Raw genomic sequence first — 20,871 nt, 5'->3', positions numbered from 1 at the left:
TTGTTTAAGTGTTTCACACTCTAAATATATAGGGGATAATACACGTTAGGAGTCATCACCCTAAACATCAAAAAGGACGACGAGTACCCATTAACTTACAAGACAGAGTCAACATTGAAATTCAAAGTTTACCTATAGAAGGACACATAGATTGAGATCAATATTTTATAAAACTTCTAAGTTAAAAAGCACGAAAATAATTATCCTCAGATATGGCTAAAGTTAAAACATCTTTGTTTAATACGCTTATATTTTATCCGTAAGCTGATTGTCTATCCATTAGGTGATCCTCTTTGGACAGCATGTTCGACATACCTTATAGTATTATATCTTTTTTAATATTATGAGGTTGCTGATCATTCAGCACTACTCTTGCATGTTTTTAATACATTTTTTCCAATGATGAAAATTTGAAAGATTAACGGTGAATTTTTGTAAGAATTGCGATTTTTAGCGGTGAAAAAATAAAATTTATTTCATCGCATAAGCGGTGAAAAAAAATTTTCACCGCTTAAATGTTTTTTTTTTTACCGGATTGATTGCATTGAGCGCAAATCTTACACTTTTTACTCAAATTCACCGCAAATCTTACATCTTTTTAGCGATTTTTAGCGGTGACACCTCGACCCGGGAACCTTATCTCCCTTAAATTAATCATGTCATGAATTTGTCTTGACCAAAAACCAATTATGTTCAGATGTTAGCTCGCTCTTACAAAATCAGTTACAAGGAGACTCGTTAAGAATCAGTAATGATGAGAATTTGGCGTGATCAGATATAGTTGTGATCAGACATTGTCGCATTGAAAGTCAGTCTTGATCAGACTTTGTCTCGTTCAAAGTCAATTATGATGTTGCTGATGAATTTTCCTTCGTCCTTTTTGGTCCCTGTGCCGCTGTTGCGTTCATGGACTATTGTAAATTGTCCCATATAGATGTCTTATAGATGCGAACAATTATTGAAACACAAACTTGCAAGCTTTAAAGTGCCTGATTCTATAGTGTCAGTTTTTTCTATATAGAGCAAAATATTTCAAAATTCAAGTTTGTTACACAAGCACTGTTGGGTGACTCTACTAAACTCACTTCAAAGATCTGACTTACATCTCGAACTGCTTACCGGGTGTCCCTTCATGTCATAATTTCTCATTGAATCTATCAAAGTCACAAACTATGCATGCTGATGTAGAATCTCAGAAAATGCAAAACTTCCACAAAGCAACTTCCTGTCATAAACCGCAAATTGCCTTCATCCAAAATCTTTCAGCAGAACATTAACATTTTTTAAAACTTAATCCATTTTTCAAAATTTAGGCTTCTATAGTTTTATCCTCAACGGAAACAATTTCGCTTGGATTTTTTAAAAGATCGCTCAAATTTTTCCGCTCCGGATAGGCTTGATTTTGAGGAAAAATTACTTCACAATAAATTTTTATGTAATCAGTTACAGCAAAAAATAATATTACGGCAGCAGTAACCATTTCGAAAAATAAATGATAGCAATAGAAATCGCTTATTGCAAAAATGCAAAAGTATCGATTGAAATGACATTTCATACGATAATTTGAGCATTGTCTATCTAAAATCATTTAATACAAGAAATAAGTTTAGCTGTTGAAAGGCCGGAGACAGCACAATTTTCTTCGAAAAGCTCAATCTCACACAACTTTATACATATTCAAGTTAGATTAAGCTGATGAATTTTGTAGTGAAAATGTTTGTTCATAACATATTTTGAGCTCTCATTTTAGAGATCTGGTATCCAAAACGTGTGGGGAGGACTTGAACAACTGCAAAAAGGTTGTCCACTCTTGCGAGCCCGATTTGAACCATAGCCATCCTGTGAGTGCAACAGGAACTATTCCACCAATTCCAAAATGTCTTTTTATAGTTCAGATTGTTTATATTCCTGTGTTTATAATTCACAACGCGTATATGCATACCTAGACGGAAATACGTTCTCGTGTATCTCAGTTGCGCTATGTAATACGCCGGGTCGAGAATTTCGTCAAGTTTTATGCAAGGAATGCACTGACAACTGCTGAAACAAAATTTCAGTGGATATATCTTACATAATAATCTGCTTAATCTGCTGAATTTTCGGCATCTTTCCAACAAAATGTCAGCAGTTTTCAGCACAATAAGAGGATATTTAACTAAGATTTATTCACCGAAAAATATTTTTCTTAGCGGCTGTCAGCGCATCTCTGACATAAAATTCAGCAATTTCAGCTCTCATCCTAAATAATTTCAGCACTCATCTTACGCATTTTCAAGGTTTTCCTTAAGCAATTTGGAGGTTTTTTATCATAATTGGAACATGAGTGAAAACCAGAACACTCAGCACTGAAGCAAACAACAATTTGAATTAACTAAAAAATAAGACCCGTAACTAGAAACAAAATGATTGAAAAACAAAAAATAACACACTAACAGCCACGCAACTAAACGTTCGCGGATTAAATAAAAATAAAATAGAAATATTAGATATACCGAAAGAAACACAAGCCGACATAGCTTGCCTCAACAAAAACAAGGATATAACCTAGCAGGTATCACTAAACACAATCGTTTAGGATCTGCAATCTACATCAAACACCAACTAAACTACGAACTTATAGATACGAAAACATATGAATCAGAAAGCAAACAAAGTCAAGAAAGTACCACTATAAAAACACTTGGACTCTACATAACAAACTTCTATGTATCAACACAACCAGCCAGAAAAAAGAACGGACCTAGTCACAAAAATACCAAACATTGAAGCCCACTTAATAACTGGCGACATTAATATAAAACATGCCATGATTGGAGCCACTGACCTACTCACAAACAGAACAGGAGAAATAATTGAACATCGGTGAACAATGGCTAGCCGAAGAAAACTTTATAATACTAAACAATCAATAACCCGCGCACAAAGATGGTGGAACACTAGTTGTGCACCTAGTTGTGCACCTAGTTGTGCAACAAGCTTACTTGTTAAATTTTATGACTTCAATAAAAGCCCTAGTTATCATTACCCAACTGTCAGCACCTATAACATAAGTAAACCAATCCAATCATATAAAAAAATTAACAAAAATCACATCTTGCATAATTCAGATACCTCGATAGGAACATAACCAACAAAATAGACTTAGAAAGAAACATCGACAAAATTACACAAAATTTTCAGACTGCATTCAAAAAGAGAGCATATAGGCTTGGTTTTGAGAAAAAATTATTTAACAATAAATTTTCATGTAATCAGTTACAGCAAAAATAGTATTACGGCAGCAGTAACAATTTCGAAAAATAAATGATAGCAATAGAAAACACTTATTACAAAAGTGCAAAAGTATCAATTGAAATGACATGTCATACGATAATGTGAGAATTGTCTATCTAAATCAATTCAATACAAAAAAATGTTTAGCTGTTGAAGGGCCTGAGACAGCACAATTTTCTTCGAAAAGCTCAATCTCACACAAAAACATACATATTCAAGTTAGATTAAGTTGATGAATTTTGTAGTGAAAATGTTTATTCATAACATATTTTGAGCTCTCATTTTAGAAATCTGGTATCCAAAACGTTTGGAGGACTTGAACAACTGCAAGAAAGTTGTCCACTCTTGCGAGCCCGATTTGAACCATGATCATCCTGTGAGTGCAACAAGAACTATTCTACCAATTCCAAAAATGTTTTTTTATAGTTCAGATGGTTTATATTCCTATGTTTATAATTCACAACGCGTATATGCATACCTAGACGGAAATACGTTCTGGTGTATCTCAGTTGCACTATGTAATACTCCGGGTTGAGGATATTGTCAAGTTTTATGTAAGGAATGCACTGACAACCACTGATACGAAATTTCAGCGGATATATCTTACATAATAATCCGCTTAATCGGCTGAATTTTTGGCATCTTTCCAACAAAAATTCAGCAGTTTTCAGCACATTAAGAGGATATTTAACTAAGATTTATTCACCGAAAAATGTTTTTCTTAGCGGCTGTCAGCGCATTTCTGACATAAAATTCAGCAATTTCAGCTCTCATCCTAAATAATTTCAGCACTCATTTTACGCATTTTCAAGGTTTTCTATAAGCAATTTGGAAGTTTTTTTATCATAATTGGAACATGAGTGAAAACCAGAACACTCAGCACTGAAGCAAACAACAATTTGAATTAACTAAAAAATAAGACCCGTAACTAGAAACAAAATGATTGAAAAACAAAAAATAACACTCTAACAGCCACGCAACTAAACGTTCGCGGATTAAATAAAAATAAAATAAAAATATTAGATATACCGAAAGAAACACAAGCCGACAAAGCTTGCCTCAACAAAAACAAGGATATACCCTAGCAGGTATCACTAAACACAATCGTTTAGTATCTGCAATCTACATCAAACACCAACTAAACTGCGAACTTATAGATACGAAAACATATAAATCAGAAAGCAAAAAAAAAATCAAGATCTTTCCAACAAAATTTTAGCAGTGTTCAGCTCATATTTAAGCGAATATTTTAGAGAATATTTAACCAAGATTTATTCACCAAAAAATATTTTTCTCAGCGGCTGTCAGCGCTTTTCTTACATAAATTTCAGCAACTTGAGCACTCTTATTAACTAATTTCAGCACTCATCTTACGCATTTTCAAGGTTTTACTCAACCAATTTGGAACTTTTTTATCTAATTTGGGACATGAGTGGAAACAAAAACACACCCCTGAAACAAACAAGAATTTGAATTAGCTTGAAATTAAGAACCTTTAAAACTAGAAACAAATTGATTGAAAAACAAAAATTAAAAAAAAACACTAACAATCACGCAACTAATCTGTCGCGGTATAAAAACAAATTAGATATACTGAAAAAAAACACAAGCCGACAAAGCTTGCCTCAACAAAACCAGTTTAGGTACGAAAAACCACCCAAACTAAGAAGGTCATATCCTAGCAGGAAACACTAATCAGAGTCGTTTAGGATCTGCAATCTACATCAAACACCGATTGAATTAAGAACTTATAGAAACGAAAACACATGAATCAGAAAGCAAACGAAGTCAAGAATGTATTACTAGAAAACCACTTGGACTCTACAAAACAAACTGCTAGATATCAGCACAACTAGAAATAAGAACGGACCTAATCACAAAAATACCAAACAGCGAAGCCCCCTTATATACTTGTGCCATTAATACAAAACATCCAATGATTGAAGCCAAGGACCTACTCACAAAAGAACAGGAAAAATAATTGAACATTGGCTTGACCCGGAAAATTTTTTAGTACCAAATAATTATGAACTTGCGTACAAAGATGTTGGAACACTAGAAGTGCACCTAGCCAACTGTAACCTAACAAGCCTACTTGGTAAATTTTACGACTTCAATGAAAACCCTAGTGATTATTACCCAACTGTGAGCAACTATAACATAGATAAACCAATCCAATCACATAACAAAGTTATTTGGGAAAAGTGCAAAAATCATATCTTGCATATTTCAGATGACCTAGATAGGAACATAGCAAACAAAATAGACTTAGAAAGAAACAAAATTACACAAAATTTTCAGGCTGCATTCAAAGAGATCGTATATGTTAATGAACACATAGCTACAAACAACCAAATAAAAAACTGCCAAAAAAAATTGTAAGTTAGAGAGAAAGACACAAATTACGACGAAACGACGAAAAAACACAATCCAGCACCAAATAATATGCAACAAGAATAATATACAGACAAAGGAGTTTAAAAGTTATTTAAAGAAAACACAACAAACGGCAGAGGAAACTGGTCGACAACCAAAACCACGCAAGAAAAGGTAATCTTGGCTTTGGAAAGCTGCAAAGATATTATTTTTTCAAAATCAGAAAAACAACGAAAAATTACCAATGAATAACAGAGAAGCTGCAGATGCCTTCGCCGAAAAACTAAAAACATCAATAAAAACAAACGAATCAAAAACAGATAAGGCAAAAGACTAAAATTTGTCTCGCTGAAAGTAAGAGGAACAAATTTTAAGGCAAACAATCCAAGTGAAGAAGAAAGAAAACACACAGAAGTAAAAACTGCAACTCTCGAAATTATACTAAAAAAATGTAGAAATCCTGCACCAGGACCTGACGGAATACGCTATCAGATGATGGAACAATTAGCATTAGAAACAAAAGAAACCTTAGCACAAACAATTCAAGCAGTAATACAATTAGGACATGTACCAGCCCAATGGAAAACCGCAGCTGCAACAATGATATCAAAAGTAGGAAGAGACCACAAAACGCTGAAAGGATACAGACCATTATCGTTAACATCTTGCCTTGGAAAATTATGCAAGATCATTTTAAGCAAACACTTGGTAAAATCACTTTGAAACACTAAACACTAAATCAACAAAACCCCAGCAGATCTGGCAGATGCAAAATAGTCAATCTTCTAACGCTAATAGAAAAAGCAACAACAAGCTTCAAATGAAAAGGTGCCACAGCAACTGCCTTCTTAGATGCTGAGCAAGTTTTTGACTCTGTCTGGCACGAAGGTATCTTATACAACAAATTCAGGTTAACACACCATGGTTGATCATAAAATGGACTAGCAGCTTCCTAAGTAACAAAAAAATCAAAGTAAAAAATTAGTCAAGCAGTTTCTAAAAGCTGTACGTCGAATCAGATGTCCCACAAGGGAGCATTATAAGCCCAATTTTAATCACAATGTATGTAAGCAAACCGAAATGTAAAGATATATCAGTTTCGCAATATGCAGATGACATTGCTGCATACTAAATACAAGATAAACGAAAAATAGCTACTAAACATCTTCGATTCAGAATCAAGCACTTAGAAAAATGGTGCGCCAATTTGAAACGGCTCCTCAAAGCGGGAACTCAGCATGTACAATACCTTCACTAGACAAATACTGAATAGAAATCTGAGGCTAAGACTACGGTCAGAAGACATCAACGTAAGTAAAAAGGTAAAAATTTTTAGATCTGACCTCATTTATAAATTGACCTGGACAAATTATGTTGTCAAAATAGTTACAGAACTGCAACAAAGTATCAACATTCTGAGACATCTTAAAGCAAAAACATAAATTCTAATATTATTATGTACCTATAGAAACAATGGTCAAATCACTGGAGTTTTATGCAAATGCAGCGCGGGCAAATGTTACCAAAGGGGATCTCAACAAGATACAAAAAGAACAAACTAAAGCCTTAACTTGTATACGACCCGCCAATGTGGACGAATGTAGATGAACTACAACAGATAGAAAATTTATAATTAGTAAGAAAAGCAATCCAAAAACTAAGCTCGGAAAGCCTTGTTAAACTATAAAACGAAATAATGAAACTAAAAACATTTGTTATCTGGGAGCCAGGTCAAGATATACCAAACTCTTTTGCAAAATATTTTATAATAAAACAAATCAAACAAAGGTGGATGCAGACGTCTTGTGGTATGAATCGAGACGTTATCTGAAGCCATTAAAAAAATGAAATCATAAAGGAAGAAAGAAAAAAACTAAGGCAAAATACTTAAACGAAGCTGGATGTGAAATTGTTGGCGTATGACTTTAGACGTTAGCTGAAGCCATCAAAATTAGTAGCAAAACTTTTTAAACTGGAAATCAAAGAAAAAAAATTGGATGCGCACGTCTTGGAGTATTACTCAAGGCGTTTGCTGAAGCCATTAAAAATAGTAGCAAACTCTCCCAAAAAATCTAAATTCAATCGAAAAAAGGTGGATGCAAATGTCTTGGATTATGACTTGCTTAAACCATCCAAGAATACACTGCCCAAGCCAAACATTTTTTATTGCATGTATGGTGTATATAAGCTTGCATGAGTGTATGTATGCCTGGATGCCTGATGTGTGTATATGTGTATTTATGTGTATGTAACTGCTATTTCAGAAACAGACATGCCTTTTCAGAACCCGACAAACCAAGGAACCGTTGGACACCACATCAGAAATATCAGTATGGGAGGTTAGACTGATCAAGGGAGTCAGTCTAGGTCTTGAAGTTGATCTAACTCCAGTGTATCAGTAAGGGAGGGCAGCACGGTCGTGGGAATCAAGCTGAAGCCTTGATACTGTCCTCACACTCTAACTCCAGGTTACTCGTAAGGGAGCGCAGCATAGCCGTAAGAACCATGCCGAGAACCTGATACTGGCCCCACACTCTAACTCCATGATAACAGTATGGGAGGGCAGCACGATCGTTGGATTCATGCTGAGGCCTTGATTCCGGCCTTGCACTCTTGTCCTGCTTGAAAACAACCACTCATCTCCTCAAAGGCAAAAACACGCCTCAATGAGAGGCATAAACTACAAGCTTTTATGCTCTCAATGCGCAAGTCGGCTGCTTTTTCTTTGAAAAGGGAAACTCGCTGCGTTGGCGCACTGAGGGTGCCTCTGTTTCGCTTCCTCTAAAGACTCTTTTTCTGTTTTTCAGTTGCTATAAGCACCAAAACCAACGACAAGTCTCCTCTGTACTCTCAGTGCACACGCCTGTTGCTCTATCTCTTGAAGGGGGGACTGGCTGCCGGAGGTGCACTGGGGTGCCTTTTTCTTTCTTCTCCTTGTTTTCCTTCACTCTCTCTCTCTCTCTCTTTCTCTCAAACTTCCCTCCTTTTCTCTCACTTCAAGGCTCCCTCTGTCTTTCCAAGAATACACAACAAAAACCCCTGAGAACCCACAACCAAGAATCTCTTCTAAACCAATCTGACTGCCTCCATCCCAAGACAAGTACTCAACATAACCATCAAAAACCAACGAAATTACCAAAACCATATGCAATACAGAGTGAAAACGCGTTTTAATTGGTGGCGTAAACCATCAACTGAGAAATCGCAATTAAAATTTCACTGCTAATTGAAGGTATTAAAAAGCAAAGCAAAAAAGTTTAATCAGTTTGAAGTTTTTGTTGAGCTTTTTACTTTTTCTGTGGTTACAGAAGCAGCACTGTAGCAAGACTAAACAGCATTGACTACGCAGTCCAATTTTAAATCAATTGTAAGTCTGCCAAAACTTTTGGAGAGTTTTGCCAACTCTTAAAATAAAGCAGTTATCGCAGCCGAATATTATAGCCAATACTTTTTATTGACTGAAACTAGGTAGTTTAGTTATAATTGCGTTCTTTCCGTTAAATGAGAGAAAAGCGTCACTGTTTTCTGCTGATCTATTTTTCAAAAACAATAATCATCTTTTTAAAAAAATATTGATTTTTCATTGATTAATGGCTCTGAAGAAAACCAAAAAAAGAAGGACCGCACAAACTGACTACGTTACAAACAAAAGTGAGCAATGAGCAATGAAAACGCACGTAAAATTATAAAAGAAAGTCGCTGAATCTCCTGAACTCGAGTATTTCACAAGTGCTGAAAATATATAAGAACGGTGCTGATAAGCTGCTGCAGTTTTGTATCAGAGGTATTGAATTTATGTAAGAGAAGCGCTTGATCCGCTGAATTTGAAATTTTCACAAATGCCGAAAATTTGTGAAAGAGTTGCTAAACCAAAAGTTGATTTTATGTAAGAGTTGTGCTGAAGTTTGCTGTAATAATATATTTCAGCGGATTCAGCACTTGTTTTTCAATTTTCAATGCAATCAGCACAAACCTTACCTAATTTTTGCATGTTCAGCGGAGTTCTGACAAAAATGTTTGCTTAAAGCTTCTGACCCCTCAAATCGGGGCACTCAATTAATTGTCTCCTTTATCACGTAAATTTACTATAGTTTCTAACTCCAAGAATATGACACTATGAGCCTCGTCACACTTTAACACGCAGTTACCCGGGTTACTAACTCATAACGGCGTCTACCACAACTAAATTTTTGATTAAATTTATTCTTTTTTTAACAGATTTCTTTTTTTTCCATGTTAATGCATTGTGTGTATGAAATTTACTTTCGAAATTCACTGGCGAAAAGGCAGTGCCCTATATGGAAAATCCAGTTAGTGATTTTTCGATTTTTAAATAGGAGTTGAAAAGTGAAAACTACTTTTCACCGCTAAATATGTTTGACGAAGGTGCTCACCGCAAAGAACTGTGCGTCAGGTTAACTGCAATACAATCTCTCATTTTAGGTATCTTTAAACAATAAATCGTAAAATTGAGCGACAAAAAAAACAAAAGGATTAAAATTTTGTGAAATGCCCTTACAGCCAAACGTAAGTACTTTTCGCATTTATTCAATCTTATTTTTCATTTAAAAACGGTTAATTGGTTTATGGAAACCACTTTCACAAAATTTAAGCGCAAGCTGAAAGCGCCAGCCACTTTCTTTGTAAATAGATTTTTAGGAACTGCAAGACGCTCTTAATGCTGCGATAGTTAACAACTTTTACAATTGACCGTAAATCAAAGACACTAATTGTTGATGAAGTTCCAGATTTTCTCTGGCAATGATAATTGTGTTTTAAGAAGGCGGTGAGCAGTTTTGCAACTACCCATATCACTGATCACCAGAACAATTAATTTTTTGCATTGAATGCGACCAATATGATTTAAGGTTAACTGACAGCTCAAATCGTTAAAATGGGCCATTTATCCGTAAACACGAGTGACAAACCCCTACTTTTCTTTTTTTTCACGATGAACTTGACCAATTTTCATCGTGAATTAGGTACTTGAACATTTGCCACGGGGTAAAATTTGGTTTGACGTGAAGCTTAATTACAATATAGCGGCGTTAAGCCTCATTAGAATTGGTAGTAAAAGATCTTACCCAGATCTTGCTCGATAAATTCCATCAATAACTGTAGATCCAAGCATAAAACATTTTAGACATTTTTGCGAATCATCGGTGTATACAATTATAGCATACAAAGTAATTAGACAATATTATTTAGTAATTTTTAAATTTTGCGACAATTATAACACCGGGAGCATAAATGTTTGGATTTTTTTAAGTTCGATCTCTAGAATAAAGTTTATCGATTGCTCTAACATCATCTTACATGGTAAAACAATGAAAATAGTTCATCCAGAGGGGAAACTTCAAAATTGTTTGCAATTACTGCTTAATTTGTGATTATTTGTGTTGCGGTCTTGACTACAACGCTACAAAATCTGCTACAGTTTTGGATTCCCGGAAAATTCTTCCTAAAACTAAAAGCCATGAATTGCCTGAGCTATTCGGCTCAAAGTTGCATTAATTAATTCTAGTATAATTTTTGTCAGAAGAGGTTATGTTGTCTTTCTTTAGGGTTTCAACGATGTCGTATACCGGAAAAGACGGGCAGAAATTGCGATGTTGGCTGCGGATTACAAACAGTGAGTGTTTTGATTTTAGGTTCCTTTCGGACAGGAAAAAATTACTTAATTCCTTAAGTTTATTTTTTGTTTTTAATTTCTAGGTTTTTTCTTGAATTGAAAAAAAATAAATAGAACCCTTTAATGAGGTTAAGGTGTACAAAAAATAGTTCTGGTTGAAATAGTTAAAAAGAGAGACTGAGATAATTAACCATTGATTGAGTTAATAGAGTTTGCTGAATACAAGTTTCGAAAAAAACATGCGCGTATCATATAACAACTTCAGACTATCTATAACTTCTCAGGAAGAGTAGGTTGGAAAGACTAATTGGAACGTCAACATATTTCACACATGTAATTTGTTGTTGCTACAAAAAGCAAGTACTGTATTCCAAGTTTTTCTGCCAATTTTTCTCCTGCGATACCCTATTGGTACTAAATACTAAACAACCAAACTGGACTTTACCTGATTCAACGTTTCAGTGAGTGCATTCAAAACAATGGTAAATGATCTGAATTTGTGGAAAGCATAAAAATATATAAAAAAGAGAGTATATAAAAAGCGATTGAATGCGATTAAAGTTGATGTCTAATTAATTGATGCCGCAGCTGCCAAAAAATGCTTTTCAGCTTTTGTAAACCCAATTGTTACAATGAAAAACCGAGCAGTTTTCACACTTTCTTTATAAAATCTACATACCGCCAGCAAAAGTTTAGCACAATATCAGCTCATTGAGGGCTAAATTTTAACACATTGAAAATGAATAATTTTAGCATATTTCGCAACATCTTTTAAAACGGACAAAATTAAAGATTAAAGATTTTAAGAAATTTAACATGCAACAGTTTCAGCATTTCTCACATAATAAATTAATGCTTTAAGCACTTCAAAGAAACAGTCCAGCACCGTTTTCTGAGAACAACCTGTTCGCGCCACGCCTGAAAACTCCCAGAAACACCATTAGTTACAATTTCAGGGAACCTTTTGAGGAAAGGTGTTTAATCTCTTTTACTAGATCTTTCCTTCTTACTGACAGTCACATCCTTTATCTACTGAACAAAACTTTGCTCCTTATAACAGTTGTGTTTTCTTCAAATGGTCTTTGTTCTTGTGTTTTAGTGACTTTTGCATATTCGCCCATTTTTGTAGGTTTATGTTTTCTTTTCACAGTATCTTAATAATGGTCGTTTAAAAAACGTAATTAAAAATTGTTAATGGCCTGAGTGAACAACTTAATGTTTAATTGGATGGGGCAGCGTTTTTGTGTTTTTTTGGGGGTAAAAATAGGTCTCCTATTGATTTCAATTGACGCATAATTTTTCTAATCAGTTTGACAATAAATCTTTTCAAATAAGCAATGTTTTATTAAACTGTGCAGTTTTGCTCATATCGTTTAGGCTTATTACCGAGCCGCATTGAAGGAAAGTCCCATACTTTTTCTAATGAAGTACAGGTTAATCTTCTGTAGTATAAGTTTTATCTGATGCCATTTTGATTTGGTTATTAATGGTTTTAAATAAATTAACAACAGGATTTGGTCGGAATTAATAGTTGTAATTATTTGATTTTATCGCAGTCTTTTCTGATAGTCATATTAATGACAGGTTTCATCGACCCTCTAAGATTTCTTTATTCGTTTAGCACTTTGTTGAACGATATGTTAATTTTTTTTAAATTTTTTTTATACTTTTTTTTTAATTTGGTAGACAATTGACTGAAAAGTGTAGATGAGCGGGGTAGGAACTTCATGTGCAAACACACATTACCGATACTCCTTGTCGACACAAAATATCAATCAGCTGCACATAGTGTGCTCAAAAATTGTAAAATAGAATTAAGCGGGAACATAATTCTGTAAACAACTAGGGAAATTCCGACAATTTTCTGGGTAGAACGGAAAGCGAAGTTTCCAATGATGTGAAGCAATGAGGACGTGATCTCCAGTGAGCCTCTGATACAGTCCTTTTACATTCACTTTGTCATTAGTTGGCATTTAAAGTCAGTTTCGGCGATTAGCGTTCGGCTTGAAAATCTGGCTTCCAATCGAGGAGGCTGTTTTATTTGTTGTGGAACAATAACAGATAATAAAAACCCGCATTAGGCAGCCTTTGAAATTAAACAAACGCTTTGTACAAAAAGAATTTTCCCACGTATATATTTTTTCATTTTTCAAATTTGAGAACAAAGTTGCGTGAAATTTTGGATACGTTGTCAAGAAAAAGTTAAAACGTGTTTTAAAAAGATGTATGTCAACAAATTGATACATACTTGCTGAAAACATGGAGAAAATAAGACACGTCTGTTGAAAATGTGGACACTGATAAGGACAAAGAAGAAATTATGCAATATGCTGATAATGTGGGGAGATATCAAGAAAAACTGGATGTTATGCAGATGGCGCCGACGGTATGAATTAAACAAGGTATTGGCTAAATTTTAGGTAAATTAAAATAGACAAAAACAGGTATTGAAAATGATTTGAGATTGCGAGGGAAGCGCCCCAAAATCAAAAGGGTCACGCATTTATTTATACCAGGAAAACAGTAAAAAGAGAAAAAATCGGAAAAATGGTTCTAATCTGTAGACATGTTGTGCAACTAAAAAGAATGAGGAAAATTGACCTGAACCAGTGGTTGGCAGCTATTACAAAAATCAGAAGATCTGGACTAAAAATCAACATCGAAATGAGTGGTCTTCCAGTATTGTTAATGAGACGTTGGATAATATAGTCATCAAATGAAAGGCTACAGCGACCCCTCACTCCTCAAAAAAAATGAACAACATCTCAAAACAATTAAAAGTCTCCACAAAACTGAGCTCAAACCGATGTTTTTGTTGAATAAAGAGGAAACATTACTCAAACTTCTGCGGGAAAACTTAAAAAAAATTGTGTTATATTCATTTAATTTTCACAACGAGAAAACAAAGTACTTGCTTGCTCAACCTGAAATTATCTTTTGATTAAAATTAGAAATCGCATGTGGTATATAAAGTTACACGTAATGAATGCAATTGGCTAAACCAGCCAATATGCTACACTAGAATTTCGGAACATCAAAAGAAAGTTTCCCCTGCGGGACAACAATTCGTTGAATATTGTGGTACAGCGCATAATAGTGAAAAAGAAATTCTCTCTAAGAACTCTCTCGTCACATCATACGTATATGTCTTCAAAAATGTGTCTGTTAATCGCATACCTGGAGACTATAGTGAGCTGGGAGAACTTACTGCCCTCTGGGCGCCACCTGTTTATCCCGTTTTTGAGGACGAAAAATGGGATGGGTCATATGAAAAATCGATCAAGCGAAAAATCGCATTAAAAACCATCCGGAGTAATATAATTCTTACAAACTTCGTTTGAGAGCAATTGATTGTGTTTTTTGTTTTCATATTTGTCTTCCGAATAACGCTCGTAATAACAATACTTCTTCAATGATAACAAAAATAAAGTCACCTGTGCAATAATAAAACTGAAGATTTGACTTAATAGACAGTGTCATTGGACACTTGATGTAGCAAGTACCAATTTTATTTGAGTGTTCAAAAAGTTTGAAGTTGCACCATGTTGCACCCAAGTTGCAACTTAAGTTATTCAATTTAATAATTCTTTTTGTCTGTTCAACTGTTCCTTTTTAACACTGTCTGATATTAGGAATTTTTTATTAGGACGCTGCGATTGCATTTCAATATTGTTTTACATTCGCTGTCGTATCATGTTTAATTCTAATATTTAACTTAATATTCGTAAAAATCCAATGGTTTCAAAAACGATTTTTTTCGCTAACTTGTGTTCTTATAAAATCCTAATCAATATTTTTTTTGTGTGCAAATACGGTTGTCTTTGACGCGCAAGTGCTTATAATTTTATGTGCATAAAAATATATGCACGGAAAAACTATGATTTTCTAATTTAAAAATTAGCAAGAAACTTTCATTAAAACATGAAATTAACAACTCTCTTATCTATAACAGAACAAATTTTACTTAATGTAGTTCTGTTATCGGATCTCTTCTGTTCCCCCCCCCCCTCAGCTTAGTGAGCATAAATCTTTTATGACCCCCAGGCGCACGTGCTGTTTTCTTGCACAGTAACGTGCTATATAACAACATATAATTTGTAACTGGGGGTCATAAAAACACTGGGGGGGCTGAAACAGAATAGATCCAGTTATCAGTACTTTTATGAGCTACATCTATACAAGGACTTCTGCGATGCTTTTACCACAACAACTTTGATCTCGAAACTTGAATAAATGGACATATGGTTTTTAATGAGGTTCCGGAGAAAGGTTGGCTCTTTAAAATCTGTTAGAATTCTAGATAGCTTGTTAAATGTTCTAATTGCAAACTACATTTTCATATAGGGAAATTTACGGGTGATGAAAAAAAGTCTAATCGTAAATTACTTTCACTGAAAACAGAATATCTGCAGAAAACTTTTTCACCAACTTTCGTTTTCAGGTCCATTGCTGGTTTCAATTTGAAGTGCCCACTTCACCTCTTTATCTTCTCATAATTTTTCTGTGAGATCAAAGACTGAGACTCTAAATAACTTTTTTTCAAAGCTCGAGCGTTAAAAAAATTATTTGCGCAGAGAATTACCTGAAAGTAAAAGCGGATCTATTATTTATCCTCACTGGTCAGTGGGCATATAATTTTTACGACGCACAGGCGCACGTGCTATTTTTTTACTTAGCAACGTGCAGTATAACGATTGTTTTTGCACCTGGTTGTTGCTGATACCGCAATGTACGATACCTCACTGCTTCTTGTGATATATGTACAATATATTAAACAAAGAGGATCGACAATGTGCGTTTGCACGTGATGTCCCGACCCCGCTCATACACATTTGTGACTCAATTGTACACCCAACTAAGAAGATAGAAAAATTCAAAAATCCACTGATTGTTTGGCAAATTTCTATATGAAAAAACTAATGCCGCACTAGATGGCCGACGACACCTGCCGTTAGCAAGAATACTGGAACAACAAACATTAGTTACACCCAAAAATTGATGCTTTATTTAAAGAGAAACAAAATAACAAAATCAAAATGGCGTCAGAAGAAACCCAACAATACCAATTAAGCTGTGTTGCCCAAAAAATCCTGAGACCTGGCCTTAATGAGAACCTATAACAATTCGACAAATAAGCAAAAATGGCAAAATTTAAAAGTAAGTGTCCATTGTTGGCAACCATTCTTTTCTTAGTGATTGAGATCACTAGGTATCAAATGAAATATTTAAAAACGTTCATTTATTTCTCGGAGGTATAATTGAGGGAGCACTTAACAACTTCATATACACCTCTTGAGGAAGCAATTGCGACATGCCAATTTGCAACAAACGATATATATTTTCCAAAAAAAGCGAAGAGGGTGACGTCGCAGCCACTAAAACCATAAACAATTGACTGAGATTATTAGGTAAGTTCAATTACGCATTCCTATTTCAACTGTTGAAAATAATATTTTGTTAAGGAATCAAAAAATATCAAAAATAGGCAGATATCCAGAAATTGCATTTTATAAAGGATATAAACACTATCAATGCCAACCAACCATTAGTTAGTTGAAAACAATACACACATAAAAAGATAGATTTTCAGCTCTTTAGAAAGACAATAAGATCTTTCAGAGTCAGACACCAGATAAAAGTTAGCCGAAAACATTGATTTTTTAACAAATTTTTTCGCAAATTTTAAAAACCAAAAGCTTTCAACTATAAACAAAAACGGATCACCTTGCAAAGCCTTATTGGCTTTCCAACAAAAAGAAATACTGATTGTCTTGCAAACCGTTCTTGCCCTCCAATTGTGCTTATATATAGTGAGAGAAAGTAATAAAGCTACGAAAACAATGAAAAGAAGTCAAAATTCCTCAAACAATTCCACCAAACTACAGTTTTGATAACGTTTCAATTAAGAGACATCATGAAACGCATAACGAAAAAAATATAAACTAGAAACTTTTTCAGGCACAAAATAACCTGATGACAAAACAAGAAAAAAAAAGTGGGTTCAGAAATCATTTTATTATTTGAAAATATTTAATCTAAACGACATTTAAACCTCTGGTTTTTTGATAGGCCTAGACGAAAGCGTTGAGATTTCTCATCATCCGGAATACGTTGAGCAACAACAAGGATGACAAGTTCTGGTAAATATTAAAATACCTAATGAATTTTGCAAGAGAACAATGTCGCAGCCATCAAAACCAAAAAAAATAACATAAATTTTAAATATTTTCCATTCCGCATTTTCGAAACGCGAATTGAACCTGTCATTAATGTGATAATTTGTCAAGTGAACAAAAAGATCCTCAAGGAGCCTAGACATACGAAAGTCACAACGTTTCTTTTTGAAATGTGGTACAAGCCAAGACAGGCAAGCGCTAGTTAAATATAAAACACTGCATTGAATTTTTTTCACGTAATAAAAAGGATTGAGTAGTTCTCACTAAGACATAGCTACAAGTTGACGGAAGTAAGATAAAAAAAGATGCAAATTTCGAAAATATGGTCTTTCCCATTATAGCCCCCCAGCTTAGTTGTCAGCTAACCTATAGCCTTCCCACCAATCATGGTAATTATACCATAATGGGGGCTATAACTTCTTGTGGGCCTATAATGGGAAAGACCTAAAAATTTCACTGATAATTGCTAAGAACAAATATACACAAAATCATAAGAGCCATTAGATAACAAATGAAAAAAATGTCTTAATTTTACTTGTAAAAATTAAAGAAGCCAATTGGATTTAATTGATTAGTGAGTCTAGGACAGGTAGCCGTTGATTGCGGATATTAATAATTTTATATAAATTTAGAAAAATTAATCAAATTTTTGGCAAATATTACAAAAATGGGAACAAAGCAACGGAAAAAACTAACGTTCACAAGCTTCAAATCTTCGTAACTCTTCGGAAAAAAACACTTGGAAAATCAAAAAATCCTTTTAAATTTGTTACGATACCACTCACAACTCTGTACAATGAATATATCGGTCGGCCAAAATTGACTCAACAATAAAACCGTTTGTGTATATAGTTCCTCCTCAAACTAAAGTGGAGTCGGAACAATGAGTTTGCAGTGCTAAAATTGTTTGATGTAGTGCTTTCATAACTATTGTCTGTGTACCCGTAAATACTTGTTATCGGTAATAATCAGTATCCTTGTACGTTGAGTCAGTTGTATTCTTTGACCTGAAAAAAAAGAAACGTTCAAGCATAATCGATCACGTCTTTTCACAATCGATTAGAAAAAGCGACTTACCGTCGAGGTATGTCTTGTTTCAGTTTGTGTTGTTTTATATTGATTTGGAGAGAATACATTTGAACCGAATTCTGGGTAGTTGTACAGTGGTGTTTAAGATACTGTTTCCGTAAGGAAGATTGTAGATTCAAGAAGGGTTGTAGATTCAAGTTTAATTTTAAGTTATCACCCAAAAATCATCTCATTTTTGAAATGCGGTAAAGCTGGTGGATTTTTTATGACAATCTCAAAAGTTTTCAGCGGATTCACCTTAGACCCGGGGTTTTTACCATTTTAATATCAATTAGATTTCGTCAGACAGATACAAAACACAAGGTGTCCACCTCTTGCTCATTTTCAGTGGAACTGATCCACCCCGGGTGGAATACACGGAACAAGAGACAGCCACTTGGAAGGAGGTATTCGACACACTCTCCCAGTTGTACACCACACATGCATGCAATGTGTACCAAAAGAACTTCGAGAAGCTCAAGGCTGACAACGTCCTGCGGTAACTGACCTTTAAAATGATGACTGCAGAGAAAAATTTAATTTAGGCAAAAATTCTACTGAAAACAAGGGTCAGATTTAAATATCGGAAATTATTTGAACACTTCTCTTTCCCAAACACTTGGAGGTTGGCCGGACAAATATTTTTTTTGGACAGCCAACTTTTAAGTTGTGAGCCTAGAGAGGAAGTTGACAACGCCATATACAAAGTTTTCAAAACTGCAGGATTATTAAAAAACAAATTCACTTGAAATGTTTCTATAAAAACGTATCTTGTGAACTGTTGCTCATATATATTGATGATTGTATATGACTGTATAAAATATATGTATTGATGATTATAATTTTTTGGTGTTGTTTTCGTATTGTTCTTTGTTTGCGTCCATCCAATTCAAGGTTATCAGAGCGTTCTCAACTTCAGCCAAACAAAATTACTAGTGAAAACTCTCAGTGTAGAATACTCAGAATCAGTGGCTGATTGCAATTTCCCGATTTTTTCGTCTTTTTTGGTCCTATCGTGAAAAAATAAATGGCAATGTTAGTGTTTTCTATAATTTCAATTTTTTAACAAAATTTCTCGGCTGTGCTGGCGTTTGCTTCTACATTTACTTTGTAGACAACCTTATTTTTTTTACATTTTTAACACAATTTATGAGCTATTTTTGGCAATTTTTTGCCAATTTTGTGAGATAATTTAGAAAATTTTGATGGAAAAATTTTATACATAACCTGCTCATATTTGTGAATTAGTGCAGACTTGCAAATTGACGAATACATTTCTGAAATTGCCTTGGCGTTAGCTCGACTTAAAATGTAAAAACAGCTTCAACATTTTTTGTATTTGCATTAAAGTTAATCATTTGATCAGTTTTAATCTTCTTACTGTTTTTCAATTGCTTTGCATTTGTAACTAAAGATGAAAGTTTATTTATTTGATATTAACGGCCAACAATATTAATTTTCTATTGTTTGAATTTGGACAATACTTATGAACAAAATTTTATGTTAACCTAATTCTCTTTTCTGTTTCAGAAACGATACTGTTCCACAGCTACAGGATCTCTCAAACTACTTGTACGGTGAGTCAGTGCCTGATTGATCAAGTCGGAATTATAAAAGTCAATTTTAAATAAATTAAAAAAGAAATTGCTTAAGAAAAGTTATTATCGAAATTGATACGTTGAGCAATCGCCCAACGTCATAAATCCGATCATTAAAATAACTTCAGAAAGTTTTAATAAATGTCTCTGAATTTTTTCGCATTACCAAAATTATTGGAAAAATTGACCAAGAGTGTAAATTGGCAGGTGTAATTGTATATTTTTCCCTGGCCATAGGGTTAATCATTTTGTAGAATAGCTGTGTTTCCAAAAAGAAAAGTAGTTTTAATCTTCAAATTATTAATTAACCATTTGCCATAAATTGGATTCCAAAATACCTTTCTCATTCCGCTCGTTAGAAAATCATAGGTTGACAATCAACAACTGCTGTTGATAGCCAACATTACTACCTCTTGCCCTGTTTCGCACAACCTTTTAAATTGTTTGGAAAGTGAATTATACAGTGCTTATAGAAAATACCAAAATTGAATTGCATGAGGTTCGCTTATTTATAATTAAAATAGTAGGTAGATTTCTTAAAAGTCATTAAGTTTAATTTTCTTCTATAAATTCTTGAGTCACATTATTTTTAGCGCAGAGTTCGAAATTTAAAAGACCTCTATTATAGTCCTTAAAGTTATCATATTTTTTTTGTTCAAAACCAAAAAATTGAACTAAATAAGGTATATAGTAAATTTTTGAATGCGGCTTCGCACAAAAAATATTTTCTTGTGAACTTTCTTTGCAA

General features: G+C 34.1%; 1 protein-coding gene across 1 annotated transcript in view; it reads left to right on the top strand.

Moving 5' to 3' along the window:
- Positions 1-20,871, top strand: part of LOC142344145 (tyrosine 3-monooxygenase-like) — a 49,976-nt gene that overhangs the window by 10,520 nt on the left and 18,585 nt on the right. Inside the window, exons 2-5 of the mRNA XM_075395671.1 lie at positions 1,751-1,841; positions 11,214-11,281; positions 18,875-19,024; positions 20,056-20,102. Of these exons, the coding sequence (XP_075251786.1) occupies positions 1,751-1,841; positions 11,214-11,281; positions 18,875-19,024; positions 20,056-20,102 (356 nt within the window). The remainder of the gene's footprint in view (positions 1-1,750; positions 1,842-11,213; positions 11,282-18,874; positions 19,025-20,055; positions 20,103-20,871) is intronic.

This window comes from Convolutriloba macropyga, chromosome 8 (assembly GCF_964194025.1).
Source record: "Convolutriloba macropyga chromosome 8, txConMacr16.3, whole genome shotgun sequence".
Lineage (NCBI taxonomy): Eukaryota > Metazoa > Xenacoelomorpha > Acoela > Convolutidae > Convolutriloba > Convolutriloba macropyga.
This window is presented reverse-complemented; position numbering and strand designations above follow the sequence as displayed.